The sequence below is a fragment of the Macaca fascicularis genome, chromosome 14 (assembly GCF_037993035.2).
Source record: "Macaca fascicularis isolate 582-1 chromosome 14, T2T-MFA8v1.1".
NCBI classification, from domain to species: domain Eukaryota; kingdom Metazoa; phylum Chordata; class Mammalia; order Primates; family Cercopithecidae; genus Macaca; species Macaca fascicularis.
In genome coordinates, this window is record NC_088388.1 from 6,187,018 (window position 1) to 6,203,650 (window position 16,633).

The window sequence follows — 16,633 nt, forward strand, 5'->3', positions numbered from 1 at the left end:
AAACACACCACAGGAGGCCATGCCTCGGGGGAGTCCTGCTTGGCATCATGGGGCAGGGTCTCTTTGGACTGCAGGCTCTTCTGTACCTTTTGAATTTTGTACCATGAACAAATACTTAATGGATGCAAAATAACTTTGCTAATTTACAAACAGCTGGCTTCATGCAGAGTTTCTTTTAGGGGTAGGAAAATGTTCTAAAATTAACTGTGGTGAGGGTTGCACGCATCTGTGAATACACTAAAACCCACTGAATTGTACACTTTTTTAAGTGGGTGAGTTGTATGGTTAAACAATAAAGTGATTTTTAAAAATAGCTGGCTGGTCAGTGCCATCTCTTATTGCCTGGTAAGATCCTCCCAGCTCCCAGGGGAGAACAGAAAAGAATTCCTGAGCCTCCTGCTGTGTGCACGGGGACCCTGCTCCGGTTCTTGGCACTCCTGGCTGGTTAAGCTGGGTTGCGGCAGCAGGAGCAGAGAAGGGCAGTGGGTGTTTAAATTCTCGGCTTCTGACTCCAAGCTCCCTTTGTCCCTAAACACAGCCAGGCCCTGAGGCCTCCGCAACACTCACTTCCTATCCAGGAAACCAAGGATAACCTTCTTCTGCTCCTTCCTTCCCAGGGCCCACCACAGTCAGGTGCCATAAGAGGACAACACCCCAGGCCACGTGGCTCACGCCTGTAATCCCAGCACCTTGGGAGGCCGAGGCGGGAGCATCGCTCGAGTCCAAGAGTTTGAGACCAGCCTGGGCAATATAGTGAAACTTCGTCTCTACAAAAAATGTAAATACTAGCTGGGCATGGGGACGCATGCGTGCAGTCCTAGCTACTTAGGGGCTGAGATGGGAGGATCGCTTGAGCCTAGACGGTAGAGGCTGCAGTGAGCCATGATGACGCAACTGCACTCCAGCCTGGGTGACAGGCCGGGCGCAGTGACTCATGCCTGTAATCCTAACACTCTGGGAGGCCGAGGCAGGTGGATCACCTGAGGTTGGGAGTTTAAAACCAGCCTGACCAACATGGAGAAACCCCATCTCTACTAAAAATACAAAATAAGCCGGGTGTGGTGGCACATGGTTGTAATCCCAGCTACTAGGGAAGCTGAGGCAGGAGAATTGCTTGAACCTGGGAGGCGGAGGTTGCGGTGAGCCGAGATCATTGCACTCCAGCCTGGGCAACAAAAGTGAAACTCCATCTCAAAAAAAAAAAAAAAAAGAAAAGAAAAAGGAAAAAGAAGACAAGACCCCAGATGTGAGGGACACCCAGAAGGGTGGGAGGAACCAGCCCTGGCAAGGAGGCGCTCACTGGTGAGGCCCCAGAGGAAGCGGAAGGGGACTGGCCTCACTTTCAGGGTATACAGCTGCAGGAACAAATGAAAAGCAGACAAAGCATGGCCGGGCGCGGTGGCTCACGCCTGTAATCCCAACACTTTGGGAGGCTGAGGCGGGCAGATCATGAGGCCAGGAGACCGAGATCATCCTGGCTGACATGATGAAACCCCGTCTCTACTAAAAATACAAAAAATTAGCTGGGCATGGTGACGGGCACCTGTGGTCCCAGATATTTTGGAGGCTGAGGCAGGAGAATGGCGTGAACCCGGGAAGCGGAGCTTGCAGTGAGCTGAGATGGCGCCACTGCACCCCAGCCTGGGCGACAGAGCGAGACTCCGTCTCAAAAAAAAAAAAAAAAAAAAAAAAAAGCATACAAAGCATGTCAGGTCAGTTCCCTCTGTTTACACACAAGGGTTCACATCCAGGCACCAAGCTTGCCTTGGCACCCCAGGGCTGTGCTCCCAGAAACGGGGGTTCTCCTCAGCCAGTCCCAAGGATCCTGGAGGGCGTCCACAGTTTATTCTCCTCACAGTCATTTCACTCAGGGCGTGGCTCAGCTGGAGCCAGCCCCTCACCCTGCCAAAAACTCTGGGGAGGCCATGAAAATCACCCTGTGTTTGTCTGTCATGCACAAAACCATCCAGCTGTTTTCCAGGAAGCAGCCAGCCCCGGGTGGGAGGACAGGGTGTTTGTGGTGTTTGTGGAGGGGTCGCGCGGGGAAGCTCACGCGAGCTGACAGGCCTGGCGCAGGCGGCCATCGATGGGCTGGGCTCTGCTGAAGAGACGGCCGCCTGGATGCTGACGTGGCCCAACAGCCACTCTAGGAGGTGGATTTGGGTGAGATTTCGGCTCTTCCTATTTTTGTGTGGTTTTCAGATTATCCACAGTCAACAATGTCATTAAAGAAGAAAGCAGAAGGGTTTGGAGAGGGAAGAAAGCAAGCATGCCTCAGAGGCGGTGGGACAGCCCCCAGGAACCTGAGAAGCCTCCCCTGGCCAGCAGTGACAGTGGGAGGGGCCCACAGCCCCGTCCCCCCCACCCTGGCCCCACCCCTCACCGGCGGGTACAGCGTGGCCTTCGTGCTGGACGAGCTGCTGGACGACGCCCCTGTGACGTGGTTCCGGTCGTAGAGGGGCACCCCGCCCCGGCCCCCCATCAGGCTCACGGAGCTCATCATGGACTTTCCACATGCGATGCCTGGCAGGGAAGGGACGGGGGTTCAGGTGGCTTCGAGGCTCTGCCAAGCCACTCCACAGACACAGGGCGCTCTCCTCAGCTCCCGCTACCCACGAGACCCAGACTAGGGCGGGGTGTCCTGCTGGAGATGTGCCCCGCTCCCTGAGCCGCTACTAGGGTGAGCTCTCCGGGGCTCATCTGTGAAACAGGAGACACACGGCACCTCCCCCAAGGGGCCTGCGGCTGGGACTGGGAACCCAGGAGGGGCAGCGTAGAGCCCGCCAGGAACAGACAGGGCCCCGGTCTCTAGCAGCTGCTGCGACTGTGACGGTGCCACCACTGTGGACTTCCAGGAGCTCTTGAGAAGCCTGATAACCCCGCTCCCCAGAGAGAATCAGGTTACATCTATACCCCGCCATCCAACAGGCTCCCAATGAGGCCGGCTTGGGGTGATAGTGGGACAGGACAGGGGAGAGGGAACTCAGGGCTGGGTGGGCAGAGGCAATCCTCAAGGTGGCCTGGAGCTGTGGGGGCACCTGCAGACCTCACAGGGCCTCCACCTTCTTAGATGTACCATGGTCGCCCTGCATTGTACCGTACAACCCAGCGTGGTGCGGCTCTGCAGTGAGGCTGCCCCGCCATCCACAAACACAGCCTGCGCTCCCGGGCCACGCAGGAATTGTAACTGCTCAGCCACAAGTCCTGACTGCACTCAGGACAAAGCTGCTGTATGGTACAGACTGACTCCTTCAGCTCCAGAGAGAGCCCAGCTGCCCCCACATTCATTTCTAGGGGACATGAGGATTTGTGGACAACATAGGACATGTCCTATAGAATATGAAGGTCAAGTCCAAGGAGCCTCCTCCATACCTACAGTGCCAAAGGGCGGGTTGCTACCGCCATGCAGGCCTCTGTGTTGAAGGATTCTGATGCCAAGCACAGGCTCAGCGGGAAAACCTGAATGCTGTGATCGATTAGCAATGTCTGCCACGCGCACCAGAGGGCCCAGGGTAACACAGCCCTGCTCCACTCCCCAAAGCTGCCCAGACTACTCTCCTGCCTCCTCCAGGTCGTTCCGTATCTCAGGCTCCTTACCTGTGAAGGGGCCATGCTGGGAACCGCCTGGGGCTATGAAATTGAGGGGCACGTGTGGGGTTCCGCTGACATACTCGTGCGGGAAGGGCCCGTTGGCCCCCGCGTAGCGCTGGCACACCACGCGCTGGCACACAAAATAGACACCACCCATGACGAAGAGGGAGAGGATGATGCCAATGACGGGCCCGATGGCACTGCTGTGGGCCGGGCTGTCGTCTGAGGGTGGCTTGGTGATTTCTGCCAGACAGAAAGAAGTGGCCAACATTAACCCCAAGGGAATGGCCCTCCTTGGGGACAGACACTGTGCACCCTGAAGGGGCTGGCTTTGCCACTGGTGGAGGGTGGGGAGAAAGTGGGGTAGCTGGGAGGCTAGGCCTGGGGAGCCTGGCCAACCTCAGGGCAACGCCTGCACAGCACACCCTCCTCCGACCCCGGCCCCTGTCTGACTCCCCATAGCCCTCAACACATCCCTGCCAAGGCAGCCTGGTATTCAGTCCTTCGCCCAGGGCCCTCAGTGGTGGCGGAAGTGAGCACACCCTGGCCAGCCCAGGTGATGCTGGTGAAACAGCAAAGTCAGGTAGCCCCGGTGCCACCCACCAGGCCACGGAAGGGGCAGGGCAGGGTCGGCTGGGTGGGCTCCTTGGGCCCACTCCACTATCAAGGCTGCCCATGGGGAAGTTTCCAGGCTCCAGACTCAACTTTGGCGAAAGCCACATTCGCTCTCCCACGGGGCTGGCCCAGCGATCCTGAGGGCGTCAATGATGTCAGAGGAATGGGAGGAAGCGTGCGGGCTCTGGCGGCGAGGCCTGGCTGCGCATCAACAGCGCCCTCATAGCTGCGGCCCACGGCCATGCTGGAGGCCCAGGCACAGGCCTGTCAGACTGGGAACTTGCCCAGCAGAGGAGGTGACCCTTGGTGGCCCCCACCACTGCCTTCAGGCCCCAAGCCTGACCTGGCATGAAGGTGCCAAAGGACACAGGGAGTCCCTTGAGGAAGCCCCCTTCTTCCCCCCACAGACTTCTCTCCCCACGGCAGCCAGAAGAGAAGAGCTCTCAGCCTAGGTCCCTCTGCAGCGGAGTGGCCATATCCCCAGACACAGTGACTCATTCCTACTTCCTATCTGAACTCAGCTCCCTTCCTGCCTGAATCAGACAACCTTTCAGGAGCCACTGCCTCCAGGAAGGCTTCCCTGACTGCCTTGGCCTCCTATCCCCAGGCCCTATATCCATGACTGTACGGGTCATACTATTTGAGGAGCATGTGGGACGTTGTCAGGTACACAGGTGTGCACATGACACGCATGCATATATGAACATCGCTCCTCCTCAGCCAGATAGTAAGCTGCCAGGGAGTAGGATCACTGCAGCCCTCAGGGGTAATCTTGCTGACTGACAGACACTGCTGAGCAAGGTCCCATGGGTGGGTGCGTGCTGCAGGCACCTGGGCGCGGTCAGCCCCACCCGCCAATGCGGACTCTGTAGCCACCGAGCCCATAGCTCAGTCTGTCCTCCTGGCTGCTGCCCTGAGAAAGGCTTCCCTGCCTCCCGCAAGGAGCCTCCCAGCCGCCTGAGTCTCCCACACAGCCCCCGGCCCTGCTGGAAAGGCACATCTCCTCCCCCAGACCCCACGCTCCTCAGGGAACCCAGCCCGGACACCCTCTCCCTACGCCAGAAGCTGGCTCACCACACATGAGCTCGTCGGAGCCATCAATGCAGTCAGGGAAGGAGTCGCACTGCTGCTTGATGAGGACACACTGGCCGCTGGCACACCGAAACTGGTTGGGCAGGCAGATGGCTGCAAGGAGAGGCTGCACACTCAGAGAGGCTGGAGGGTGCCCCCCAGCCTACCATGCGGGGCCCAGCCACCAAGGTCTGGGCTCTGAACAGACAGCAGACAGATGGGATCCTTTCTAGGACCAGCGGGGAGTGGTCTAGTGCAGTCTCCACCCTCCCTCGATGACCCTGTGGCGAGGCCTATGCCATGTAGTGGGGGGACTGCCAGGGCTGAGACCTCAACGCATCTCCTGCCCGCCCCCCAGGAGGTATTTGTCAGGTGCCTACTGCGGGGAGGTGTGCACCAGGCAACCCCGCCCAAGGCTCTACCAGGTTGCAGGAGTGGGTGCCAAGGAGAGCAATGGCCACGAGGAGCCTCACCTCCCAAGAGTGGGGGCTGCAGAGGGCAGTGGTGCCCAGCAGAGCTTGGGGGGAGAGGAGGGAGCAGAACCCACTGGAGGTGCAGGCAGCCCACATGGGAGCAGCACGACGCCACAGCCTCTGGCCAGGGAGGAAGAGCCAACCAGGGTGCTGACGGCTGCCTCCTCCCCTCCCCAGACACCCACCCAGAGGGAGCCATAGCCACACCTGCCCTGGAGAACTTGCTCAGTTCCCCACCTGCCCTGCCCCTGGTGTCCCGCCCTGGGAACGGGAGATAAGGGGACCCTGTCCTTGTAATGGATGGGATAATTTTCTGGTAATCGAGCAGGGAAGAAAGCTTCTGGAATGGAGCATGGATCCAGAGCCGGCATGACAGCCTGTCACCAGCACTGCAGGGCACACAGAAGGATAAGCTAGAGTGGGACGAGGGGGCTGAGATGGTTCCAATGTCTGCTCCTTCAAATCTCAACTGAAATGTGATCCTCACTGGGCGCAGTGACTCACATCAGTAATCCCAGCACTTTTGAGTGGCCGAGGCGGGTGGATCACAAGGTCAGGAGTTTGAGACCAGCCTGGCCAACATGGTGAAACCCCATCTCTATTGAAAATACAAAAATTAGCCGGGCGTGGTGGCGGGCGTCTGTACTCCCAGCAACTCAGGAGGCTGAGGCAGAAGAATCGCTTGAACCCAGGAGGTGGAGGTTGCAGTGAGCCAAGATCGCGCCACTGCACTCCAGCCTGGGCAACGGGGCGAGATTCTGTCTCAAACAAATAACATAACATAACATAACATAACAAAATAAAATGTGACCCCAAGGTTGGAGGCAGGGCCTAGTGGGCAGTGTGTGGGTCATGGGAGCAGATGCCTGACGAATGGCTTGGTGCCTTCTCCACAGTAGCGAGTGGGCTCTCACTGTGAGTTCACATAGGAGCCAGTTATTTAAAGGAGCCTGGCATCTCCTCTCAAGGTGAGGGCAAGAGGGAGAGGCTTTATCTCTCTCTCTCTGCTGCTCCCTCTCTCACCATGTGATGCACCCGCTCCCGCTTCGACCTCCACCCTGAGTCAAAGCTTCCTGAGACTTCACTAGAAGCTGAGCAGATGCGGGTGCCACACTGGTACCACCTGCCGAACCATGAGCCAGACAGGCCTCTTTCCTTCATCATCTACCCGGCCTCAGGTCTCCTTCATAGCAATGCAAAATGGACAAACACAGGGACAATTCTAACCACAGTTCCTGCAAGCTGGGCCAGGGTGCGCAGCAGGGCTGGGGAACCTCTGTCAAGGGCCAGACGTGAGGTCTGGGGCTTTGAAGGCTTGTACGTCTCCAGTATAACCACTCAGTTCTCCTGCTTTTGGCATGAAAGCAGCCACAGACATTGTGTAAATGAATGAATGGGCATGGCTGTGCACCAAGAAAACTTCATTTATAAAAATAGGTGGCAGGCTGGATTTGGCCCCTGGGCCCTTAGTTTACCAGCCCCTAGTCTACAGCCTCCATCAAATTATCCAATGGTCAATGAGCTGGAAGGACTTAACCACTGTGCCTTTACAGAAAAACATGCAGGGAGGTTACTCCCAGGCCCTCGTCTTCTACAAATGTCTGCTCTTTGTGAATGAGGACGTAGGACAGTGGCCAGACTGCATGTGAATTACCTAACAGAGCCGGCGGCTCTGGGACAGGGAGGGCATCAAAGCTCCTCAGCAGTCCTGGGCTGGTCCGTGGTGCTGACAACACATGGCAGGCAACCAACCAAGCAGGTCATTCATAAAAGGAAAACTCAGGCCAGGCACAGTGGCTCACGCTTGTCATCCCAGCACTTTGGGAGGCCGAGGCGGGTGGATCATCTGAGGTCAGGAGTTCAAGACCAGACTGGCCAACATGGTGAAACCCCGTCTCTACTAAAAATAAAAAATTAGCTGGGCATGGTGGCAGATGCCTGTAGTCCCAGCTACTGGGGAGGCTGAGGCAGGAGAATCACTTGAATCCCGGAGGCAGAGGTTGCAGTGAGCCAAGATTATACCAGGACACTCCAGCCTGGGTGACAGAGCAAGACTCTGTCTCGGAAAAAAAAAAAAAAAAAAGGAAAACTCAGAGGAGACACAGAAGAGATTTGTTTCACCATCAAGATCTAAAGGAAGATCCCGCTGGTCAGAGAGGGCCCAGGATGCCTGAGCAAATCTCTTTATAACTCCTGATTCTCAGGTTGATTGAAACCACGCAGGCTTAAGCACTACCCCACAGATTGCTCAGTGGAGAAAGCGCTGTCCTTTGGGAGGGATTTACCAGGGTGTGAGCCATGGACCTCTGCAGCCCACCCCTGAATGTGCCTCAGGTTCCTGTGAAACTCCTGACCTAACGCAGGAAGGTGAGACAGCCCCTCACAGTCTGCCTTCAAGCCACACTACCTGGTGGGACAGGACGGGTGGGACTGCAGAGTTTTCCTTGTTGGGCCTAAGAGACAGACTTGGCGATCTCCCTGCAAGCAAAGGTTTTTCAGAGCCCCTACTGTGAGGCCAGAGGCAGCCCCAAGCTCCATATCCCGGAGGGCAGGGCCAGGGTCTTGGCAGAGCCTTTTCCGGGAGGGCCTCACCGTCACAGTCCGCCTCGTCGGAGCGGTCCTGACAGTCGGCCTCGCCATCGCAGCGCAGGCGCAGGTCCACACACTGGCCCCGCGCGCAGGGGAACTGGGCGGCGGAGCACACGGGGCAGCCCTCCTCGTCGCTCTGGTCGTCGCACTCGGGAAAGCCGTCACAGCGCCAGGCCCCGGGGATACAGTCGATCTCCCCCGTAGCACATGCAAACTGGTCTGGGGAGCAGGTGGGCGGCTCTGGGGGAGGGACAGAGGAGAGCATCACACGCAGCCCCGCCCAGCAGAACCCAGGCAATAGCATAACTGGGCTTCAAAGCAGAAGTCTATAGGGACTCAGCAAGGGCTCCGCATCCCTGCCGTGCCGAGTGCTGCACCCGCACATCCTCCATCGCTGCGGCTCCTGGGCGCCGCCCCACCTCCAGCCCAAACCCAGAAGAGAGGCGGGGAGAATACACATTCGCTGCAAGAAGACATGCATCCGTCTGATTTTCAGTGCAGAAGGTAAAGGGGGCTGACGAGGATCAGAGCTTTAAGAAGCAGGTGCTACACCAAATACAGCAGAAATGCTCCAGGTGGGAAATTCGGCCCGGACTGGAGCAGTCCTTCCTCCTCCCCCTCGCAACACGCATCTGCTTAGCCACGCCTGAGTGCCTACTGCGCCCTCCTTGGGACCAGAGTGGCAGAAAGCAGGTGGTCAGCAGCCACACCTGCCACGGGTGTGGGACTGCTACAGAAGCAGGGTCAGGCCTCTGTGGTGGCCGGTGTGCCCACAGCAAGGCGGGAGCTGGCAGAGGACCAGTCGGCACGTCCCAGGCGCCTGCAGAAGACGGGAGAAGGCACAGGCAGGAGGGCCGAGGACATCCCCAGGGAGGGCGGTGAAGCGGAGGAGGGAGAGGGTCATCAGAGGGTGGAGGGTGGTGAAGGGGAGGACAGAGAGGATCATCGGAGGGTGGAGGCCACTTCCTACAGGTGACCATGGAGGCCATCCTGCGCCTCGGGGCTCCACGTCCTCAGTGTGGGCTGGGCATGCAGCAGCACTCAGGGAACAGCAGAGTCCCAGGGGCTGGCGACACACAAATGCGGGGGCACTGGCACAGAGAAGTCAGAGTAGCCCTTGGCTTCGAGGCGGCTCCTCATTTCCTAGGACTCCTCCCTCCCACTTTGTGCAGAAAATCACAGAAAACAGAGGCCGGCCTCAGGAGGGGATGCAGGGAAATCGGCCCAGGCCTCATTGAAAGGTAAGCAAAGCCCCCGTCAAGCTGAAATCTGATCAAGGAAAAAAGCATCGGTTTCAAGTTGTCACGCTGCACGCAAGCCTTTGGATGTTTGGAACACCCAGGCCTTCCCCATGACTGCTGGGCTCACCCGAGTGACAGGGACTTTGGCATAGGGGAGGGGGCCTGATCAAAGATGAGAGCTCTCGGGAAATAAAAGGAAGCGGCTGTCCCCGCTGGGCTCAGCCACGGGAGGACACGCCAGAGTCAGCCTACGGCGGCTGAGAAGAGCCAATGACAGATGTCTGCAAGCTGTGCCTGGCCATGGGAGACACGGGGGACCGGTGGCTGGAGGGTGAGGGTGGCACGGGGCAGACCCGACATGGAGCCCAAGCCTCCCTCAGGAGCTGTGAAACCAAGAGCCTCTCAGCCTCCCAAAGCCTCCGACCTCGACTCTCAATCAGAAGCAGCCGCCGGGCACCACAAGCTCCCGTGAGCTCTAACTGGGACACTGCGGCCAGAGCCAGGGGTGCGCCTGGCTCAGGGAAGGGCTGAATGGGGATGATGGTGGCACTGCTGAAGCGACTCTGGCTGCCCCTTGCCCGGCCTGGCTCCTGCCACTATCAAAGGGTCCATGTCTGAGACCTCAGTGAGCCCCTGTCCTTCTGTGATCTCCCCAAAGAGGCCAAAGAGGCCACAAGAGAATGACAAGCACCTGTGTGGTAAATATATGTCTCTTGAGCCGTGAGGAAGAGGCCTTGAGTCCCCAAACCAGGAGGGCCACGGCCCGGGCCAAGGGCTGGTTGGATGGAAGGGCATGGCCTCTGGCATGAAGGCCCAAGGCTGCAGTTGGTGCAGCGTTCTGAAGGCCCCGTCTCTTGGCCAGGGCAATTTGGGCATCAGTGGGAGGTGCACAGACACCCTCGGGTTGCAAATCCACCTGAGCTTTTGGGCTGTAACTTGGGGAAAAGCTGCCAGGAAGCTCAGGAGGGGGACAGTCACAAAACTGTCCCCTCTGCTTATAGCCAAATTCGAGGTGTGAGGCAGCACCCCGCAGTCCTACTCCCTGAGCTCCTGGGCCGGGGCCAGTCTCTCCAGGAACAAGACAAGCTGCTAAAAAGAACCAGCACTCTGGGTGTGGTGGCTCACGCCTGTAATCCCAGTACTTTGGGAGGCCGAGGTGGGCAGATCACCTGAGGTCAGGAGTTCAAGACCATCCTGGCCAACATGGTGAAATCCCATCTCTACTGAAAATACAAAAATTAGTCAGGTGTGGTGGCGGGAGCCTGTAATCCCAGCTACTTGGGAGGGTAAGGCAGGAAAATCGCTTGAACCCAGGAGGTGGAGGTTGCAGTGAGCCAAGATCACACCATTGCACTGCAGCCTGCATGACAAAAGTGAGACTCCATCTCAAAAAAAAGAAAGAAAAAGGTGCAGAGCCAGCGTGTGCTGCTGTCTGCTGTGTGTAGGATGAAGCTTAGCCCCCAGGAGCTCCCACAGGAGAAGGGGAGCTGGGCAGAGCACAGAACCAACAGGATCCAAGGCCACCTGGAGGCACGGGGTATAGGACAGAAAGCCCTGGACAGGCTTCACTGTGGTGAGGATTCAGATGGTCACTTTATTACTAATGCCACGCCCACGGCATAGCAGCTGGCATTCCTGTACATCACGTGTCAGGGCCCAGGTGGAGTGCCCTGTTACTTCATGCCCATGACAGCCTGCCAGGTTAAGTGCTCTCAATTTCACAGAAGAGGAAGTGGAGGCTCAGAGTGGGTCAGGCACCAGCCAGGGTCACTCAACTGGGAAGTGACAGAGCCAGGATTTGACAGAGCCCTAGCCTCTTTGGCCCTAAAGCCCATGTTCTTCACTACCCCACTCTCCCACCAGTAGCACCAGGAAGCCCTAGTGGGAAAAGAGGATCAAGGGTAGAAGGAAAGAAAAAGATAGAGCTACTAGGATAAATAAACAAATCCACCATTAGAGTTGGAGACTCCACACCCCTGTCAAAAACTGACAGCACGAGCAGGCGTTCAGGAAGGAGGAAGGAAGGATACAGACAACCTGATGAGCACTATCCATCAACTGGATCTAATTGATGTTTCTAGAACACTCCACCGAACAACAGCAGAATCCACATTCTTTTCAAGAGTACACAGAACATTCACCAAGATAAACCACATGATGCTAGGTGATAAAACACACCTAATGGCCAGGCGCGGTGGCTCAGGCCTGTAATCCCAGCACTTCGGGAGGCCGAGGTGGGTGGATCACGAGGTCAGGAGTTTGAGACCAGCCTGACCAACATGGTGAAACCCCGTCTCTACTAAAAATACAAAAATTAGCTGGGTATGGTGGCGTGCACTTGTAATCCCAGCTACTTAGGAGGCTGAGGCAAGAGGATCACTTGAACCTGGGAGGCGGTGGTTGCGGTGAGCCACGATTGTGCCATTGCACTCCAGTCTGGGTGACAGAGTGAAACACTGTATCAAAAACAAAACAAAACAAAACAAACACACACACAAAAAAAACAACAAAAACACCACACCCAACACATTTAAAATAGAAATCATACAAAATAAGCTCTCAGACTACAGTGGAATTAAATTAGCAATCAGTTGCAGAGAGACAGCTGGAAAGCCCCAACTCTTTAGAAACTAAGCAACACTTCTAAATAACACATGAGCCAAACATGTCATCTCAGGAGAAGTGTAAAAATATTCAAACTACCTGAAAATGAAAATATAACAAAATTTGTGAGATGCAGGAAATGCAGTACTTAGAGGAAAATTCATAGCACCGAATGCACATACTAGAAAAGAAAGGAGGACAAAGGAAGAGACAATCAGCTTTGGAAACTGGATGCCACAGGGACTGTGATTTTAAAAGGATGCCAGGCAGCAACCTGGCAGGCAGAGAATCAGGTACCTATCCATTACCCCAACAGAGCACCCAGGTCACACCTACCTCCACAGGTCAGCAGGTTCTGCAGGAGTACGAGGTGGACCGGGCATGAGCACCGTGGTGTCCCATCACCCTTGGCAATACAGATGTGGGAGCAGCCACCATTGTCACGGGCACATGGGTGGGCTGCTGCAAGGACAAAACAAGGCAAACGGAGGTCAGGCTCTGCCTCTCACCTCAGAACCACAGCCTGGAGGGTAGGGGCCAAATGAGAACTCAGGAGAACTGACCCTCCCGCAGGTCCCGTCTCTCTGGGAGGATCCTCCCACTTATTCCTCTTGGCAGCCTACAGAGTCTTCCTACTGACATGGAAATTGACACACAAATGGAGGCTGGAGACAGTTACAGAACTTGCTTGACATCACAGGCCAGCCTGTCTGCACCAGTCCCTACTGTGCCCATGACCATCACTCTGAACTGCCCATTTGTCTCTCCTCCTCATCTACTTACTTTGAGACAGGGCCTCACTCTGTCGCCCCGGCTGGAGGGCAGTGGTGCGATCACGGCTCACCGTAGCCTTGATCTCTATGGGTCAAACCACCCTCCTGCCTCAGCTTCCTGAGTAGCTGGGACTACAGGCATGCACCACCATGCCTGGCTTTTTTTTTTTTTTTTTTTTTTTTGAGACAGAGTCTGGCTCTGTTGCCCAGGTTGGAGTGCAGTGGCATGATCTTGGCTCACTGCAACCTCTACCTCCTGGGTTCAAGCGATTCTCCGGCCTCAGCCTCCCGAGTAGCTTGGATTACAGGCATGCGCCACCACACCCAGCTAATTTTTGTATTTTTAGTAGAGATGGGGTTTCACCATGTTGGTCAGGCTGGTCTCGAACTCCTGACCATGTGATCCGCCTGCCTCAGCCTCCCAAAGTGCTGGGATTACAGGCGTAAGCCACCACACCTGGCTTTTTTTTTTTTTTTTTTTTTACTTTTTGTAGAAACAGGGTGTCATCATGTTGCCTAGGCTGCTCTTAAACTCCTGGGCTCAAGTGACCCTCCCACTTCAGCCTCCTACAGTGCTGAGATTACAGGTGTGAGCCACCACACGTGGCCCTCTTCCCTTCTTTCATTGTATAAGGGGTTGGATAGTGCCCCCCAGAATGATACACCCATGTCTTAAGGCGTAGAATCTGCGAACATAACCTTTTTTTGGAAAAAGGGTCTTTGCAGGTTAAGGATCTCAAGACGAGGTCATCTTGGATGATTTGGGTGGGCCCTAAACCCAGTGACAAATGTCCTTGTAAGAGGCAACACAGCCATGAGGAAGAGGTAAAGACGCAGACACAAAGGAGATGGACACACGAAGATGGGCAGAGGTTGACGTGGTGCATCCACAAGCGTGGAACACCTGCACCCACAGCACTGGAAAGGCCAACAAACAGATTCTCCCTGGAGCCTGCAGAGGAAGCACAGCCCTTCCAACAGCTTGGTTGCGGGCTTCTGGCCTCCAGCATATTGGGGGAATCCATTTCTGTTGCTTTAAGCCATCCAGTTTGTGGTCATTTGTTACTGCAGCCGTGGGACACTAACACACATGGGAATTAAAATAGCAAATGGTGCCAGGCACGGTGGTTCACGTCTATAATCCCAGCACTTTGGGAGGCCGAGGCGGGTGGATCACCTGAGGCTAGGAGTTCAAGATCAGCCTGGGCAACATGGGTGAAAACCCGTCTCTACTAAAAATACAAAAAATTAGCCTGGTGTGGTGGTGGGCGCCTATAATCCCAGTTACTTGGAAGGCTGAGATAGGAGAATCGCTTGAACCTGGGAGGCAGAGGTTGCAGTGAGCCGAGATCGCGCCACTGCACTCCAGCCTGGGTGACAAAAGCGAAACTCTGTCTCAAAAAATAAATAAATAAAATAAAATAAAATAGCAAATGGACCAAGTCCCTGGGAACTCGTGTTATTCTATCCAGTTAACCAAATGTGTCCAACATCCCAACAATGGGAAGAGGAGGAGGCAGCCTGGAGGGAGAGCTGGCCACTCCCAGGTGGAAGAAATGACAGAAGACACTCTGCTCCCCGCCCCACCCAGAAACACTTCACAGTGTCCCTCCTCAGTCTCAAGGATTAGGTGCTTGGTTTTTCTGAGATAGGGTCCCTTTGTCACCACCACCCCCGGCCCTTTTTTTTTTTTTTTTTTGAGACAGAGTCTCACATTGTTGCCCAGGCTGGAGTGCAGTGGCGCAATCTCGGCTCACTGCAACTTCCACCTCCCAGGTTCAAGTAACTCTCCCACCTCAGCCTCCCCAGTAGCTGGGAATACAGGCACCTGCCACCATACCCAGCTAATTTTTGTACTTTTAGTAGAGACGGGATTTCACTATGTTGGCCAGGCTGGTCTCGAACTCCCAACCTCAAATGATCAGCCCGCCTTGGTCTCTCAAAGTGCTGGGATTATAGGCGTGAGCCACGGAGCTCAGCCTGGGGGAGGCATTTTTTGTAAGGGATGGGTTCTCACCATGTTGCCCAGGCTGGTCTCAAGTCATTCTCAGATGGTTACCATGCAGGGGAGGAAGGACTGTGGTCACAGCTCCCTCCCCCAAGCCCTGGGGCACAGCAAGGCAGTGGCAGGCAGAATCCTAAATGCCCCTCTCATTTCCCACCTCAGTCCCAGCACAGCGTCATGACCTTATGTGGCAGAAGGGATTCTGTGGATATGATTAAGGTTATTAATCAGCTGACTTGGAGTCTATCAAAGGGGAGGCTAATCTAATCCAAAGGTGGCTGAACCGAATCACAGGGGCCTTTAGAAGCAGAGCGGGCTCCCCAGCTGGTGGGAGAGGAGCAAGTTGAGAGACTCAAGGTGCAGGAGGGACTGATGCAGGGAGCCCCCACTGCTGAGGCAAAGGGGCCACGGGGCGAGGACCTGGGGTGGTCTCTAGGAGCTGAGAGTGGTCCCCGACCAACAACCGGAAAGAAAACAGAACCTCAATCCCACAAATGCCACCTGCTGAGTGAGCAGGGAAGCCTGTTTCTCCACCGAGCCTCTGCTGAGGGCCCAGCGTTGCTGACACGTTGATTCCGGCCCTGTGAGACCCTGAGCAGAGAACCCAGGTGAGCCACGCCGTGCCTGGACTTCTGCTTTACAGAACTGAGACAATCCGTGGGTGTTGTCAGGCCAGTGGCTCACACCTATCATCCTAGCACTTTGGGAGGCCACAGCAGGCAGACTGCTTGAGCCCAGGAGTTGCAGACCAGCCTGGGAAACATGGGGAAACCCCGTCTCTACAAAAAACATTAGCCAGGTGTGGTGGTGCGCACCTGTAGTCCCAGCTACCTGGGAGGCTGAGGCAGGAGGTTCGCTTAATTAAGCCCAGAGGTCGAGGCTGCAGTGAACTGTGTTTACGCCATGGCGCTCCAGCCTGGGCAACAGAGCGAGATCCTGACTCAAAAAAAAAAAAAGAAAAAAAGAGTTGGTATTGTCTTAAAATGCTGTTTGTGGTGATGTGTTCTGCAGCAAAAGAAAACAACCTCAGAGGCCTCAGGACATTTGGACGTCTCACTGAACCCCAGCGGGAAACGATTGGCATCTGGCGGAGCCCACCGCCCGGCTGAGGCCACGCGGGCTCCTGCACTGGCCTCCGGCCTCCTCTAGCGGTCTGGGTTACAGGCCGCCCTGCCCACCCTGCCCCACCCCGCCGCCAGTCCCCACGTACAGAACTCCTCCAGGCTGACTTCCTCCACCGCGTGGATGCCAGTGAGGTGGGCGACGCGGCCCTGGACGCGAGTCCGCTTGTCCCCGGTGGTCTTCTCCACACGCTCGATCATCTGCTGCTGGCGGTCGATCCAGTAGAGGTGCTTGCCAAGGACGGTCAGGCCCAGAGGCTGCACGATGTTGGCGTCCTCCAGGGTCAGGCGGTTGGCCCCTGCAAGCAGCACAGGGCCCCCCTGAGCGGTGCTCACCTCCAGAGCTCGCCCCACACTCAGCTTGGGAGGACAGAGGTTGACAGGGCTGCCAGGGAGCCGGGGGGATTTCGTGCTCTGGGCAGGGATGGGAGCTGCGGCAGAGTCCCTGGAAGCAGGCCAACCCAAGCCAAGCCCTCGGAAAGCCCTGCTCCCACCTGGGCCGGGTTCCGAAGGAAGGCCATCAGTTCCAACAGCGGGCCTCGGTCACTGG

General features: G+C 56.3%; 1 protein-coding gene across 21 annotated transcripts in view; it reads right to left on the reverse strand.

The window, feature by feature from the left end:
* The window catches only part of LRP5 (LDL receptor related protein 5), a 141,143-nt gene that overhangs the window by 7,694 nt on the left and 116,816 nt on the right, over positions 1-16,633 (reverse strand). For 17 of the 21 annotated variants that reach the window (XR_012422966.1, XR_012422968.1, XR_012422965.1 and 14 more), the window contains 6 exons: positions 16,173-16,382; positions 12,521-12,646; positions 8,343-8,579; positions 5,281-5,391; positions 3,598-3,834; positions 2,384-2,523 (listed from right to left, as the gene is read on the reverse strand). Coding sequence is in view for 16 of the 21 variants with exons in the window: in XM_074013025.1 (XP_073869126.1) it covers positions 2,384-2,523; positions 3,598-3,834; positions 5,281-5,391; positions 8,343-8,579; positions 12,521-12,646; positions 16,173-16,382 (1,061 nt within the window). In the remaining 5 variants the exon portion in view is untranslated. The remainder of the gene's footprint in view (positions 1-2,383; positions 2,524-3,597; positions 3,835-5,280; positions 5,392-8,342; positions 8,580-12,520; positions 12,647-16,172; positions 16,383-16,633) is intronic. The other 4 variants (XM_074013026.1, XM_074013023.1, XM_074013021.1 and 1 more) reach the window with 1 other exon arrangement.